The sequence below is a fragment of the Mangifera indica genome, chromosome 4 (genome assembly GCF_011075055.1).
Source record: "Mangifera indica cultivar Alphonso chromosome 4, CATAS_Mindica_2.1, whole genome shotgun sequence".
NCBI lineage: Eukaryota > Viridiplantae > Streptophyta > Magnoliopsida > Sapindales > Anacardiaceae > Mangifera > Mangifera indica.
Window position 1 is genome coordinate 11,687,153 of NC_058140.1, and position 16,970 is coordinate 11,704,122.

The 16,970-nt window shown below is 27.3% G+C and overlaps 1 protein-coding gene across 1 annotated transcript; it reads left to right on the plus strand.

The window, feature by feature from the left end:
- Nucleotides 1-12,155: 12,155 nt before the first annotated feature.
- Nucleotides 12,156-15,303, plus strand: LOC123212839 (probable receptor-like serine/threonine-protein kinase At4g34500). The gene is made up of 7 exons (XM_044632053.1): nt 12,156-12,968; nt 13,571-13,675; nt 13,775-13,897; nt 14,210-14,380; nt 14,461-14,590; nt 14,677-14,886; nt 14,980-15,303. Exons 1-7 carry the CDS (start codon nt 12,418-12,420, stop codon nt 15,115-15,117), a joined length of 1,428 nt encoding a protein of 475 aa, XP_044487988.1. The 5' UTR covers nt 12,156-12,417; the 3' UTR covers nt 15,118-15,303.
- Nucleotides 15,304-16,970: the final 1,667 nt, after the last annotated feature.

Here is a 16,970-nt window from a genome sequence, read left to right on the forward strand (position 1 = left end):
CACAACGTTTGTTTTACTTCACATTTCTTAACCCACAGTTCGAAAAACACATTTAGAGTGAGATCTGACACGACAGGTTGCTAAAATTAACAGTAACATCTAAATTTTGGCCAACTGACTATGTCCCCCCTAAGGTTTAGTGTAAACTCAATTTCCCACTAATTAACTATTAAAAATCTAAATACCTATTTTTTTAATTAAATTTCACTATTATTATTAGGGATAAAATTATTATTTAACAAATATTTTAAGAACTAAAAATTTATCACCTTTTTAACCTCTAAATTTAAAAAATAACAAAGTCTTTTCACTTAAAATTAAAAAAACTTACATTCTACTATAAGAGTTTTGTAATAGTTGTTGACGGCTGGAGATAACGATAATGACGGTGTTCTCTCTCCCTCTCGGTTTTTCTCTCAGTTGTAGTCTATTTTTTACCATTATATATTGTCCTCTCACCGCAATGGTTAATGTACAATGAGAAACAAGATCTAAAGCTATTTGTTGCACGATAATGACACAAAGCTCTATCTCATTGTGCACTGGCTAATGAGGGGAGAGGACGGTTAATAATAGTAAAAAATAGACCACGATTGAGAGAAAAATTGAGAAGAAGAGAGAATGTCCTCATATCCAATTGTTGGTAGTTGTTACAAAAACCCTAGAAAAGAATATACATTTTTCAAACTTTGGGTTGAGAGAGGTGAAATAAATTGTTAGTTTTTAAACCTTGAGGAGGGGAATGTAATCAATTTATAGTTTTTTTTTAAATATTTATATTAAATAACACTTTTACACTTGATAATAAAATGAAATTTAATAAATAAGTAGATATTTAAATTTTTGATAATTAATAAGTGAAAATTGGTTTACTCCAAACCTTGGGTGTAAAATAGTCATTTGGCCCTAATTTTTATTAAACCACTTTTATTCTTAATTTATATTATCTTAAAATTTTAAAAACGTTTTCATTATTGGCAAATTAGCCAATTACCCTTTATAGGGTAATTTAAGTGATAATAATAAAAAATTTATATATGAAAGAGTATAATTTAAAATTTTTTATGATAACTTAAAATTATATTGTTAATTTATTTAATTTAATATTTATACAATTAATTATTATATAATTTAATTCGGATAAAATTCTTTATTAACAAAAAAATAAAATTAATCAACTACCAATCCAACTAAATTATACTTAAGATAATGGGATAAGGTGAGACTCAAGTTTGATTTATTAGTACAAATTAAATATTTTTTTATTTTTAATTAAAAATAAAAGTTTAAGTAATTAATTTTTATGAGGATAGAAAATTATTTTATATGTATATATATAAATAATATTGATATATCCATTTTATAAATTAACATTTAAATTAAAAAAATCTTTTTAAAAATATTTTATTAATTACATCTAATTATGCTCTAATTGAGGAGATATATGATATATCAAGAGGGGGGACAAGTAAGTGATTTCAGAGTGAACCGTCTTAATATTAGATTTTGACCATTTTTAATACAATATATTAATTTAATATGATATAATATAAAAAATATCATATTAAAATTGAGATTTTATATATAAAATTTATTTTAAATTAATTTAATATAATTTAAAATTAAATTAGATAATGTTATAATTTACATAAAAATAATCCAATATAATTTGAATTGAGTTGAATATTTTACAAAAATATTATTTGAATAAAATTTGTTATAGATAAATTAAAAAAATATTAAAAGACTATATCAACTATGATTGAAATTTTTATAAATTGTATATAGTTATATCTTTATATTATTATAATTACTCGTGTTATTATTTATTTTTATTTAAATATTTTATTTTATTATTAAGTAGTAAAAATTTGATTTGATTGCTTAGATTATAGTAGTTTTATAAAGTTTTTACTCATATTATAATTATATATTATATTTTTATGGTAAGAATTTAAAATCTTTACATATTGTATATAATCATGTTTTTGTATAATTATAATTACTCATATTATTTTTTTATTTAAATATTTTATTTTATTATTAAATTGTAATAATTCGATTTAGTTAGTTAGAGCATCAATGTGTTTTAAAAATCTTAATATATAAAGTTTTAGAGTATTTGTCAATAAGATAAAAAGTTATATCGTATATTTTATTAATAATATATTGAGGTAATTTGATAAAAAAAATTAAAACAATAAAAATATTTTTAAAAATAAAAAAAAATAATTTTATATCAATTTTAACTAAATTAAATTAATTTAAATATTAAAAAAATTGAATTATAATTAAAAAATTTTAATACTACTTTAAGAGCTATTTTGTTTGGTTTTTTAAAGATTACCTTAGTAATATATTTTTTATTACTTACATTATCTTGTTTGATTTGTTAGTAATAAAATATTACATTAATTTTCTATTACCAATGCTGATGTGACATATAATATAAGTGATAATCTTATTACCATATTTAACTTAAGTATTAAAATATTGTCAAGGTAATATTGATTTTATTATAATTATAATATTATTTATTTATTTTTTGGATAAAAATAAATTTATTTTTAATTAATATAATAAATAATATAAAAAATATTTTAAAATAATTATATTAAAAGATATTTAAATATAAAAATTTATTAGTATTCTTTTATTATCGTTAACTAAACACATTAATTATATATACTATCTATTTTTATTAAATTTTATCAAATATAATAACTATTTATATTTAATAATTTTTTAAATAATTTATTTTTAAAATAATATTTTTATTTTAATAATAAAATATTACCCAAATCAATCAAAGCATAATTCTAAAGTTAAAAGCCTATTACATAAACTTGAACGGATACAATGTAATCACACTGCTCAATATTTTAAACACAAAGCTGATAAGATAGGAGAAATTTAATATTTGTCCATCTTTCGACAAGCTCTAGCTGCAAGGATAATTATGCAGGGCGCGTAAAAGGTACGCTCCTTATGAGAAAATATCTGTATCCTATCCCCGTTTCGCTCGTACTTGGGCTTTTGGGTCGCCGATCCATTTATGTCAATAGATTTGCATCTCAAGTGCATTGATCAAGTTCAGAAATTGAATGGGCCTCTCTCTCAGCAAAGCCTTTGGATTGGACTCTCTTTTATTTTAGAAATTATATATATGAAGATCATAAATATAAAAAAGTAAATCCCTTATAACTACGGCTAGACCCCGACCAAACTAATTCAGTTAGATTCAACTCAATTTAAATTTATATACTTTAAATATAAATCAAGTTTAAGTTAAGAGATTTGATTTATTTTAAAATCAAATCAAACTCAAACTATAGACAGTTTGACTCAGTTTGACCCTTAAATTAGATAAATAGTTTGATTCGATTCGAATTTAACTTATAACTCGATTTAAATTATATTAAATAATTATTAAATGATATTATTTTGTTAATAAATTATGAATTTAAGTCACATATCTAAGTCATTAATTCAAATTGAACTTAAACTGAACTATTTTCATTCAAACCAAACTTGAACCACCCTTGATATTAACTCAATGAATTTGAATCAAACTCAAGCCAATAGATGTCCTAACTCGATTCAATTTGTATCCACCTCTACTTATAATACTCCACTAAATAAATTTAAAAATAAAAGTTTTAACATTATATTAAATAATTAAAATTTAATTTCTAGATACTTTCTACACCCCTTTGTTATTTCAAAACCCTAATACTTTATGGTATAAAGAACAAAAATATAGGATCATGGAGGAAGAAGATTTGTAATGTGACATATCATGTTGCAATGCAAACTGTAAGTTCATAAGTTTAAAGGAAATGACTTTTTTACCATCTCTTATATCCAAAATGCTTCAACAATATTGGAAGGTTAATATATATTTTGGAGATTAAATTAATGAAATTGTTAATAAATTTGAAGAACTTGAATTGATGATATTTTCAAGATACTCTTAACAAAATGGCTTAAAGATATGAAATTAGAATTAAATTATATTTATCTTTTTTAAATACATAAATGAATATACAATTATATATCATCATATAATTAAATAATTTTAAATTAAATATATATTTATTATAAATTTCATCCTAACAAACTAAAATTTAGGGTGAAATTTAAATTTTTTACTTACTATAGATATATATTTATCGTTTGACCAAAACTTGGGTGGGCAATAGTTCTTTGGCCAAATAATAGTTATAAAGTCACTCTTTACTCAACTGTCAAGGCGTTGCATTTTAATTGATGTCTCCCAAATTCATGGCTGATGGAATGTTAATGGTAACACCTTGGGTCCCAATTTAAAGCTAAACCAACAACAATCCCATCCAAATTAAAGCCAACTTTGTTTATTTTTATAATTTCAATAATATCCGTTATTAGGAAAGCTTATTAATTTAATAATTCAAATTTTATGTCAAAGACGAAGAAATGAGATTCTATATAAAAGGAAACTCGAAGTACCATTATGTGATTTTATTTCACCGGATTCGACTAAGTGAGAAGAGCTTCCTAATGAACACTATAAATTATAAATGTTCAAATTACGGCGAAAGGAGTATTTCTTACCCAAGTTTTAATATAACGACAAAGATATATTTATTAAATTTTTAAAAATTTAAATACTCACTTATGAATTAATTACTATAAATTTTTTTTATTAGAGATAATGAAAAAATTGTTATTTTATTATTAAACCCTACAAATTTATATCATTTTACTCTATTAGTTTTAAAAAATAACAATTTTTTTTTCAAACTTATCCCCTCAATTATAGGGTTTCATGCTTTTTAAATTTTTTCATTAGCAGTCACCCCCACAAGCTTTTTAAAACTTTGTTTCACTCTCCCATTTCAATTTATATCATCTTCAGTGGCTCAACGAGTGGCAATTAGACAACAGTTGGATGACGCTTTATCATCCAAATCTGGACAATGAAACGTCGACAAATACATGACATCAACAAAAGGATGAAAGGATAGTGTCGATCCTTTTGTAGTCCAATTGTCATCCAAAAGCAACGAAAAAGAATGAGTCAACATTTTTGGAAGATGTTTCATTGTCCAGCCACCATCCAACTATTGTCCAACTGCTACTATTAAGCCATTGGAGATGATATAAATTTAAATTGGGCATGAAACAAAGTTTTAAAAAGTTAGTGGGGGCAATTGTAACAGAAAAAATTTAAAAAGTATAAAACCTTATAGCTAGGGGAAAATAATGTTTTTTTAAATTTAATTTTTTAAAAAATTGTTAGTTTTCAAACTAGAGAGGAAAATTATATTATTTTTTAAAAATTTTAAGATTTAATAGTAAAATAATAATTTTACACTTATGTTTTACAAAAAATTTTAACAATAATTAATCTATGACTAGATTTTTGAATTTTTGAAATCCTACGAATGTATCTTTGTTTATGCATTAAAACATGGGCCGGAAATAGTCCTTTGGCCTTCAAATTAAATGCTAGTAAATAATCACTTAATTTTGAATTTATAATTTGTGAAACTAGAGATTAATCACTAATAGAGATTAACTAAATAATATAAATATTATTTCATTTTAAATCTCTCTTTTCCCCTTAAAGAGTTAATGCCGTCAATTCCCGTAAGCTGTGATTGTAAATACCAAAAATCTCTTTGAAGTTTCAGGAATAGCAACAATTTATCTAATCGTAAGCGCTGAGCAATAAAAGGGTAATTTGGTAATTTTGAGATTCAAAATAATACAAATTTAAACTATTTTTTGATAATTTATTAATGATAAAAATTATGTTAAAGAATATTATTGTAGAATAAAATTATGTGTATAAAAAATAATAAAATTATGTTAAAGAATATTACTTATAAATAAATTATATAAACTAAAATAATTATTTATAATTAAATAATATGATTATTAATTTTTTATTTTAAAATTATTTAATTAAATATTATTATATTAATTTATATAATTTATTTATACGTGTGTTATTATTAAGGTTAGATTAAAATCGAATTGAGCTCGATTCAGTTTATATATAGTTGAATTTGAGTTTGAGCTCGTAGAAGCTAAACTTGAACTCAGTTTGAATTTGATTCGATTCATTTTTTATTATTAAAAAGATATTATTTTAATACATATTGATCAAAATAATATCGTTTTAATACATATTGATCAAAATGATATCATTTTGTATCAAAATTTTTGATTAAAAATTTGACGAGTAACTCAAACTTGACCGAGATTGTATAGAACTGGTTCATTTTAAACTTATTCAAACTACACTTAAACTTAAATTTAAATAAATTCGATTCGAATTTAACTTGAGCTATTACTAGCTGTTACGACACATTTTAAGAAGATTAACGTCCTTGACGCTTACCAAAAGTGGGGTTATTGTCGGCGGAAAGCAATCGAATTCGGACAAGAGAGTAGGCCCCTGATGGTTTGTTAAAAGGTTCACGTCATAGTCATGTGAAATGGGCAAAACGGCAATACAATAATCAGTATTTAACGGTATAATACAGATATTTAAAAGGTATCAAAAATTAATATAATATAATTTATATATAATATAATATAATATATATTGATAAAATTAATTATACAATTTAATATATATATTTTTTCTAAATTGAATATATAACTAGAGTGAATGCAAATTAGATTGAATTTAAATATTATCTTACTCGAGTTTAGATCAAATATAATATGATTTAATTTGGTTTGATTTATATTAATAGTTTGAATTAATGACTTAGTTCAGAGTTATAATTCGAATTGATAACCTAAATTTATAACTCGAGTTTATGATTTATTGATAAAATAATATTATTTTATCTGAATAATAGACAAAATCATTGACTCCAACCAAATCGAGTCACAAATTCGAATAATTAATTCGAGGCAAACCTAAGCAAAACCAAACTAAACACCTCTTAGCTCGTGTTCAAATTTAAATTAAATAAATTTAAATTAAATCAAATCAAATTAAAACACCTAACAGAGTATATTTTCTTTTGTAAAACAAAAATAATTTTTTTATTGTAGTTGGGTATCTAACATATAATTGTATATTCTGTTTTTTTATTACATTACTTATTTTACATGATAAAGTTTAATTAAGATTCTTAATTTATATTTTTTTTGTCTAAATTAGTAATAATTTGATTAAAAAATTTTAATATTTTATTTATATTTTAAAAATATTGGAGATGTTAAATCGAAGTAAAAAACAAAAAAGCTTTTAATTAAATTTTTATTATTTTATTATATAAAAATATCTTATAAATTATATTTTTGATTTATAATATTCAACTTTCAACGAAAATTTTATAAATATTAACTAAAAATCCCAGTTCCCTCAGTTTCACGTAATTTCACTTCGTCATTAATGCACCCCCATGGCCCTCCACTTCCATCGAATTTACGAGAAACCCCTTTCATCGCCCCTTTCCGGGGCTTTACGACGTATTAACGCCACGACCAATTCACGTGACATCTTCAATCTCAATAGAAGCATCACGACAGAATGACGTCGTGGTCCACATTGCTTTTTATTCGATCTTGTATTTTCGGCCAAATAATTATTTTTCATGGTATTTTAATATAAAAATAAATATATATTTATAAATTTTTTTAAATTTAAATATAAAAATTCATAATTCTCTCTTTAAGGTTTTTAAATTTTGAAAATGACTATTTTATCTCAAATCTTTAGATTTTTTTTCTCTTCTCTCCTATAATGACAACAAACTAAAAATATTTAGAATAGTCGATGATTATCTTCGATAACAAAAGAGATGTCTTCGTCGATAAAGAGACAGACAAAAAGATGGTGTCAAACCTCAACCATAAACCCCAAATATTAACTATAAATTTTTATCTGAATTTTAAATTACAGTTTTCTACTTAAAACAAAACTCTATTGTCAGAAAAAATGATACAACATAATATCAAAACAGTAAATGGTTATATTACTCTGACCATTTAGCTTTTTTTTTAATTATCATATGTAACAAGAGTCACATTAAAAATGTATGATTTGGTTAGATTGCATTAACCAATGTGTGATTTTGGTATATTTTATTATCAAAATCACAGACAAGATCCTATTAGAAGTGGACTGATGAAATCACGTTGTGATAATCCAATAGAATACAAAAAATTGTGTGAATATGTTATTTTATGATTTAATGAATTTGATAAATGGTTTAATAATTGTTTGGTTGTTTATAGGAGTGGATATGAATCGAATTAAACTTAAATATCATTGGCTCAAGTTTTGCTAAAATAAACAATAGTTTGGCTCAACAAACTCGAGCCAAAATTAATAGCGATTTGAGTTTGACTTGAATAAAAATAAGTTTAATTCGATTTGACTCGATTTTAGCTTGAACAAATGGTTATAATTCGTAACTGATTTGTAAAACAATATCGTTTTGTCTATTATTTTGATAAAAATAATATTATTTTATTAATGAGTCATAAACTTGAACTATGAACTTGACCTACAAATTGAAACCACCGATTTGAGTTATGAATCAAGTGAACTCGAACATTTAAACTATAAATTCGAGTTTGAGTTGAACTTGAGCCAAACACCCCTAGTTTGGTTTAAAAATGTGTTGAATCCTCATATTCAAATTTAGCTTGAATTTAAACTAAACAAATTCAAATCAAAATAAAAAGATAGACCCAAATCAGTTCAGATCTAACCTTTAATTATTTATACAAAGATATATATATTTGATAGTATTGATAATAAAATTATTTTATAATATTTTCAAAAGATGAAATCATATCTAAATGACAATGATAAATGTATTAATTTTAATTTAAAATTTATTTACAGTAATTTTAACATTGATTTTTCTAAATTTCATTTTTGGGTTTGCTATTAAATGCCATTATATGAAATTGTACATCTCTGTGTGTGATTTGCTGGACATGTCTAGTATGATTATATGTTATAACCAAATCATATGTGATTCAAGCGATTCTCATAGATTTTTTTCTTTTTTATTTTAATTTTGGGAGGGAAAATATAATCTTGATGTCTTTAATTTTTCTTTTTTATGACATAGTTAAATTTCAATTAAAAATTTATAATTTATAATTTAATATATTAAAACTTTTGGTTTTGCTTTGCCAAACTTGGGGTAAGAAATAATAATTTAAGGCTTTAAGGGGTGATTTGGGTGATAAAGAGGTATGGTTCCAAGATAAGAGTTTAAGTTCAAATCTTCTCGATAATATATGAAAATTATACTCTTAACTAATATAATCTAATAGTTATAAGATTGGTCATTAAACCTAATATTTTACGTATTCAGTATAATTAATTTGATCCTAACTAAACAATTCAATTCGTATGAAATTTCTCATTTAAAAAAACTCAGTAAAACCTCTGAGCATTATGTGCTTCTAGATGATGACAACATCTTCTCTCCAACCAAATATACAAGTCAAAAGAAAAACATACGGTGGAAGCTTTTGGCTTGTTCTCCTCCATGATCTTTTTGTTTTCTCTTTTTGTTGAGTCTTCCATAAATAGTAGAAAGCCACATTGGATATGCACGCTCAAACTACCTCAAGGGGAGACAAATTGACATATGTTGACTGTTGGGGTTGTTCGAATTGGTGGATTGATTGTGGGGTAAGTAAGGGGCTCATTGGCCACCTGCACATGAAAAATTAGGTTGTTGAAACTTGTAAATTTTGCAAATTTAGTCGGTCCTTCAAATCAAATGCTTCAACTCTCTGTTCACAGTCTTTGTTCCAAAATTAAGGAACTTAATGACCAAGAGATGATTAATTTCTCAAATATATCATAATGGTTTTTTGTTTACAAAGGTTTTGTATTGTGTTCGAGATTTCCAATCACATCCTTTTAAAACTGGATTATGCACTATTGTTATCTGTATAATAATTAGACCTGACAAATGAGTCGATCGGATTGAGTATAAACTGAGTTAATATAGGTACAGCTAAAATAGACATGAATGGAAAATAGATTTAGTTATACGAGTAATAATTTTTAAAACTTGTAGCTAGTCTTGTAGGGTATAAATCAACACATGGGTTACTCACTAATATTAATTTCTTATTTTTTTTATTTTAATATATTTATTTTGTAATTTTCAATATTTTTCTTTTCAAGTACATAAATATAGCACGAAAGAACGAAAAATTATCTTAAATTATAAAAATATTTTTTATATAATTGAAGAATTTTAATATTGACACAAAATGAATACCTATAATAAAGTGTTTGGTGTTTATATTCTTTAAATTTGTTTTTAACATAACAAAATTTTTAATTTTAGGGTAAATTTGAGTTCATTTCATATCAAAAAAATAAAAAATAGATGAATTGATAGAGCATTAGAACTTCCAAGGTGAACGTTTGGGTTCGAATATATGTTATATTTATAAAATTTTGAATTACTTGATATATGATTCTGAATTTGATTACTTTATCCTAAATTTATCCATCTAACAAATATAGATAGAGGTTATAGATCCGATCACTTTGTCCCAGGTTTACCTATTCAACAAATATAAATAAAGTCTTTGTTCATAAATATATATATATATATATATATATATATATATATATATATGTGTGTGTGTGTGTGTGTGTGTAAAAATTGTGTTAGGTGTGTTATAAATATGATATTGAAGAAGAAGATAATGGTGAATAAGAAAAAAATAATAGATGATCCATAGGCATATCCAACTTCCTCGCAAAAATTCTTTATCCGTAGATAGGGATCTAAAAATGTAAAATCCGTATTTAGTTTTAGGGTTTAACAAGTTATCCGCATATCTTTTCTTAAGTTTAATAGTTACAATAGATTGTAGGCTAGAATTCCCACATTAACAGACTAGATGCCGTTATATTCATTTTTAAAAGGTGTCAGAGGGCATTTTTCCTTCTTCCTAGAAACTATGTTATGGAGCTTCATCTGAACCTTAAATTTGAAGTCGGACTCAGAAGAAATATGTAGAAACAAGGGCTTTTAATCTCAAATGCCATTGTTTTCCGTTTTCTTACAAGGCCAAAAGGACTTATTTCAACCTAAAGTATATTGCATTTTTAAGTTTTTACCCTTCAATTTTGAAAATTTAATTTACGCATCTATGAGCAGTTAAAGTTAGTAGAACTTTAACTCTTTAAAATTTTATCTCATTTTTCTCTAAACTCTAAAAACTAATAATTGTTCCCTTAAGTCAAGTTTTAAAAAATCGTATTTTCTTTTTAGGATTTTTTTTAATATCTAATCACTTTCTCTAGTGTCATTCTCAGTTGTCTCTCCCTCTTAACAGTTTCTTTTTCTTTGGTGGTTTGTCTCAACGAAACCCTAACTTTTTCAACGCTGTGTGACTCATCTAGGAAGACAAATCGTCTTTCCAAATGATGAAGATGAGATCAATCGTCAATCTTGTCTTATTCTAGGAAGACAATCATCTTCCCAGATGACATTGCACAACGTCGGAGGGGTTAGTGTTTTGTTAAAGTAAACCTTCGAAAGAAGTGGAACCATTTGGAGGGAGAGACAACCAGCGATGACATCGGAGAGAGTGATTAGATATTGAAACTAAACCTTGCGGGGGGGGGGGGAGGGGAATGTGATTTTTTTAAAACTTGACTTATGAGAGAAAATTATTAGTATTTTAAAATTTAAGGGAGAAAAAGATAAAATTTTAATTTATCTTTAATATTACGTATAAAATGATGAGTTTATTCTTAAAATTAACAGACATAACAGTCTATGAGTGGATAAATAATATTTTCAAAATGAAGAGATAAGAACTTGGGAGTGCAACATACTTTGGGTGGGAATAATTCCTTTGGCCTTCTAAAAATTATATGTAGGATTATTTAGTGTGGTGAAATTTAAGGATTATAAAATATGAAAGGGAGAGGTTCCCCATTCCAAACGAAGTAATTTAGTGGTGGGCTAGGAATAATATATAGTTAGTTATTGACAAATATATTACAGTTGTCATTTATGAATATAAAATTAGCATATGGATTAATTATTCCATTCTCAACATGACTATTAATTATAATGCATACAAATAATAATAATAAAATCTACTTCCAATTTTATAGTCACAAGCTTTGATTTGAATACGAAGACTATTAGTGGCATCTTCGTAATTGAATCCAAAACCCAACTCATCACTGTCTTCGTCTTCTTCATCTTCACTCTTTTGCCTTTAAACGTGTATCCGTTGTGACGTTGAAGCCTTTTACTCTGTCTCTTCTTTCTAAAAGCATCGAAGCCTCTCTATTTCTCTCCACCTTATCTTTTCACGCTTCAAAGTCACCTCAGATTTTCCCAATCAACCAAACGAAATCCTATTTCTAAATTCCTAGAAAATTTCACGTAGCCGGAAACAATGTCAGTTTCCGGAGACAGCACCTCTTTCGAAGAGAAACTGAGCTCTAAAACACCCTTTCTCGGCCTCAAACTCTATGTTCTCATTGTAATTTTGTTAACATGCACGGCTGTACTTTCTTTATTAATCTGTCTATGTTTCTGCTTCGCCAAGAACTCGAGAAAGCCAAAAATGAGAGTCAAACACACCTCAGGTTTAATCCCATTGGTGTCCAAAGAGATCGTTGAGATCAAAGATCTGGGTCGTAACAGAAATGGCGAAAACCACAAGGGTAAAGATGGAAAAGAAGCTGAGATTTCTGTTGCCGTTGAGGTGGGGACGAAGAAGAAGATTTTAAGTGAAGAAGAAGACACCGATGACGTGTCTACTAAGACAAGTGACGTGTCCGTAGAAATTGGATGGGGTCGGTGGTATACCCTCCGGGAGCTGGAGATTGCGACACGTGGATTCGCGGAGGAGAATGTGATCGGTGAAGGTGGTTACGGTATTGTTTACAGAGGCGTTTTACAAGACGGGTCTATCGTGGCTGTCAAGAATCTACTTAACAACAAGTATGTTCAATTAACACTGTTTGTTTCCAAAGAAAACTTGTTTCCGAGAAAATTTTCTGGTGATAATCAAATATTAATTACCCCAAAACTAGAAATTTTGACCTATAAATTTGATAGTATCATTTGAAGCATCTTTAGTCAAAATAGCGAAATCTTTCCTAATTAATGAATCTTAGCATGTCAGATCCGAGTTTTGCGGCAAGACAGAATTAAAAAATTAGATTGTGTCCTGTTTTCAAATAATGTTTTTCGAGCTTCGATTCAGGAACATGTTTTGACATTTAAGTATGATGTGTCGGTGTAATTGAAGCAAGTATGTGGTGGAGTTCTAAAAAAAGTAAAAATGGCTACTTTGTTCTTTAATTTACTTTTGATCTTCTCTTCTTTAATCTTTAATGTTTAACTGTTAGAATTGTCTCCTACTTTCTTTACCTTTATTTTTATTTAAATTATTTATTTACTTTTTGGAAAAAGAAAAATATTCCCCGCGATCAAATGATGTGTCATGTTTTTCAAAAGTTGCAGAATATTAAGAAGGAAAGCTAATGTATATAATGGTGTATATATATATGTATGAGTATAGATGTATATTTGTTTTGTAGAGGGCAGGCAGAGAAGGAGTTCAAGGGGGAAGTTGAAGCCATTGGAAAAGTAAGGCATAAGAATTTGGTGTGTTTAATTGGATATTGTGCAGAAGGAACTCAAAGGTATAATTTCTGATGCATTTTCGCTCATCTAAAAGTAAGTAGAAAGTAAAATTCTTCGACTTCCTTCTAATTTGTCTATGGGAACTTCTGGTTCTTTAGGATGCTTGTATATGAATACATCAATAACGGCAATTTGGAACAATGGCTCCATGGTGATGTTGGTTCTGTTAGCCCTCTCACATGGGATATTCGAATGAAGATTGCCATTGGAACAGCAAAAGGGTAAAGCTTTTCTAGTTTCTGTTTTCATTTGATGATCATTAAGGTTCCTGATCTTGTTCAGAAAAGTATACTTCTTGGTCATGGCTGTTCCTCTATACTCCTTGGAACAAAGAGGAGAATGTTCTAATTTTTGTGAACTGTCATTGGCTTGTAAAATTGCATCCATATTATAAATTAATTATTTACCGTGCTTCTTTTAAGTAAAAAGGTCCATTTTTCGTTCTAATCTTCTGCATATTGTGTGTGTTTAATAGTTTGTCTTGCATCTTGATATCACCCCTTAGTTGATCAGTATGGTTTTATCTCTTACAGGCTTACCTATTTGCATGACGGTTTAGAACCAAAAGTAGTTCACCGTGATGTGAAATCTAGTAACATTCTTCTGGATAAGAGCTGGAACCCAAAAGTATCAGATTTTGGATTGGCCAAGCTCTTGGGATCTGAGGCTACCTATGTTACTACACGAGTAATGGGAACATTTGGGTTCGTTCTTTCTCAGAACCCCAAATCAAATTTCTTCAGTAAATTATCCAAACTGAAGTAAATTATTTGTCTTTTTGCAGATATGTCTCTCCTGAGTATGCTAGCACAGGTATGCTTAACGAGGGGAGCGATGTGTATAGCTTTGGAGTTTTACTCATGGAAATCATTACAGGAAGGAGCCCAATCGATTATTCAAGGCCACCCGGGGAGGTAAAAAAACAATTTGCAATTCTGTTTCATAATCAAACAGTAGGTTACAGTTACAATTCTGTTTATTGTGATTGTTTTGATTTTAGACGAACTTGGTTGACTGGTTCAAAGGAATGGTAGCAAGCCGCCGTGGAGAAGAGCTTGTGGATCCTCTAATAGAAGTTCATCCATCTGCAAGAGTTCTGAAAAAGGCATTGCTTGTTTGTCTCCGTTGCATAGATTTGGATGCACATAAGCGACCTAAAATGGGACAAATTGTTCACATGCTTGAGGGAGATGACTTTCCTTTTCGTTCTGTAAGTTATCTTATCACAATCTTTTCATATCAATCTTGTTCATACTAATGAACATGCCAGTTTCAATCGGTATTTTGTTTATGTGTTCTGCAGGAACACAGATTACTACGAGAGAAAGACCCTAGTCCAGAGAAAGATCCTAATCCCTTGCTTGAACCCTTGCCCAACAAAGTTGCACAGCCAACCAAGCTTGCCACTGGTGGCAATGTTGAGAGACAAAGATGGAGATGATTGTTGTCTAAGGGGGCATGGTAGAATAATTTTCCCACCAAATGAAAAAATCACACCCCTTTGTTGTGCATATATTATTTGAATTACTTATCCAATTTTCTGTTTGTCCATAGATTGCAGCAGTATTTTACATTGGAATAAACCTTGTAAATATGCACTTAATTTTCAATATATGAAAGTTCATCATTCTGCTTTCTTGCTGATACATACATTATTCTTGCACTAGCCCCTAGTCAATTGTTGGCTAGTTTGCGAAGCAAGAAAAAGATGAGGAAATACTTCAAAATTCCGCTACCACCAAACCAAAATTTCTGAACTGCTTTTACCAAACATGATAATGCAGTTACTTTCACAGACTATTTTGGTATCATAAACTGTTTGTTGTAGAGATCTGCAGAACCAAGCAAGCAATAAAACTATGTGTATACATAATGAACACAAATTTATACAAAAATAATAGTATATCTCCATATGATTAAACAATTTTAAACTAAAGATAAAATAACGTCCAATTATATAGTAATATATTATCGTTTGTATATAAATTTATGTAGATAATATTGCTCAGGAGGGAAGACCACTCACTGTTACCACTATAAATAGCAGTTGAAGAATTCTATATAGTGCTCATTGCTGGGTCAGCCCCATGAGTTTCTGTCAGTGCCCATCTTCCTGGCTCAGCATGTGCGTGCATTGATGACCATGAATGTAATGAAACATCTTTATACACGGTTGAATTCGCAATTTCAAATCTGGGTTCTCGGTATATACTGGAATGTTTTGTCATGAATTTCCTAGTTGACAAATTAAACCACCACAAGTATAATTTACTATAAAGATGACAGGGTTTGTCAATGGATTTATTGCACATTAAAACCATTGGGTTGTTCTAATTTGGTTCTCATCATCATAGGATTTTCGTGCGTTGTCCCTGCACATGGTTGATGAATTAAAAATTAGGTCAAAGGACAATTTCCCACCCCCACATTTTGATGAATCGACATATATATACTTATGATGGTAGATGAAAAACCTAAATACCTATATAAGTTTAGTTTTTCTATTAGAGTTAATGAGTAAAATCTTTATTTTATTAATAATATTAAAATAATTAAAATTATATTTCATTTTTTTCTTTTGGTTTGAAAAACTAATAATCTCTTTTATAAATTAAGTTTTGAAAAATTTACTTTTCTCTTTTAAGATATCAAACCTAAAACGCGGTCATTTTCTCTAGTGAACAGTGGCCCAACGATAGACCAATAAGACAAAGTCATCCAGACTGGACAAATAAGACAGAGTCGTCCAGATTAGACAAATAAGATAGAGTCGTCTAGACTAAATAACGTCTTGTTGTCTAATGAAGGATGACGTGCATCATTTAGATCTGAATAACACTCGTCATCCAACAACACATCATGTTGCATTGGTTGCCGGTGGGCAAAGGAAAGGGTGAAGAAAAAACTTAAGAATTTGGGAGAAAAAAAGTCATTTTTTAAAGTTTAGATAAAATATTAATTTTTAAAATTTAAAAGAAAAATAAGATGAAATTATATATTTTTTAATAATATTATTAAATAATAATAATTTTTATTTAATGACAAATTTAATGATAATTTAAAGATGGATAAGTTTATTTAATGATAATTTAAGGATGGATAAGCTTATTTTGTTTAGATTGAGTTAAAACTCAGAATAAAATAGTCCGTTGGCCTTAAAAATGGGGAAAAGACTATTTTTCATCCAAAATTTAGCCCAATTTCAAACCCACACTTACGTGGAGATGAAAAACTCAAACTTCCACCCATGATCAAACTTCTGTTAGTTTTTTCTGTTAAAGGGAGAGATAAAAT

Bases quoted from the DNA above. Each gene is read 5' to 3' on its own strand.
- LOC123212839 (XM_044632053.1), top strand. From the start codon at position 12,418: ATGTCAGTTTCCGGAGACAGCACCTCTTTCGAAGAGAAACTGAGCTCT. The intron at 13,898-14,209 runs GTAAAGCTTTTC...TATCTCTTACAG, and splicing joins GCCATTGGAACAGCAAAAGG to GCTTACCTATTTGCATGACG. The intron at 14,887-14,979 runs GTAAGTTATCTT...TGTGTTCTGCAG, and splicing joins ATGACTTTCCTTTTCGTTCT to GAACACAGATTACTACGAGA.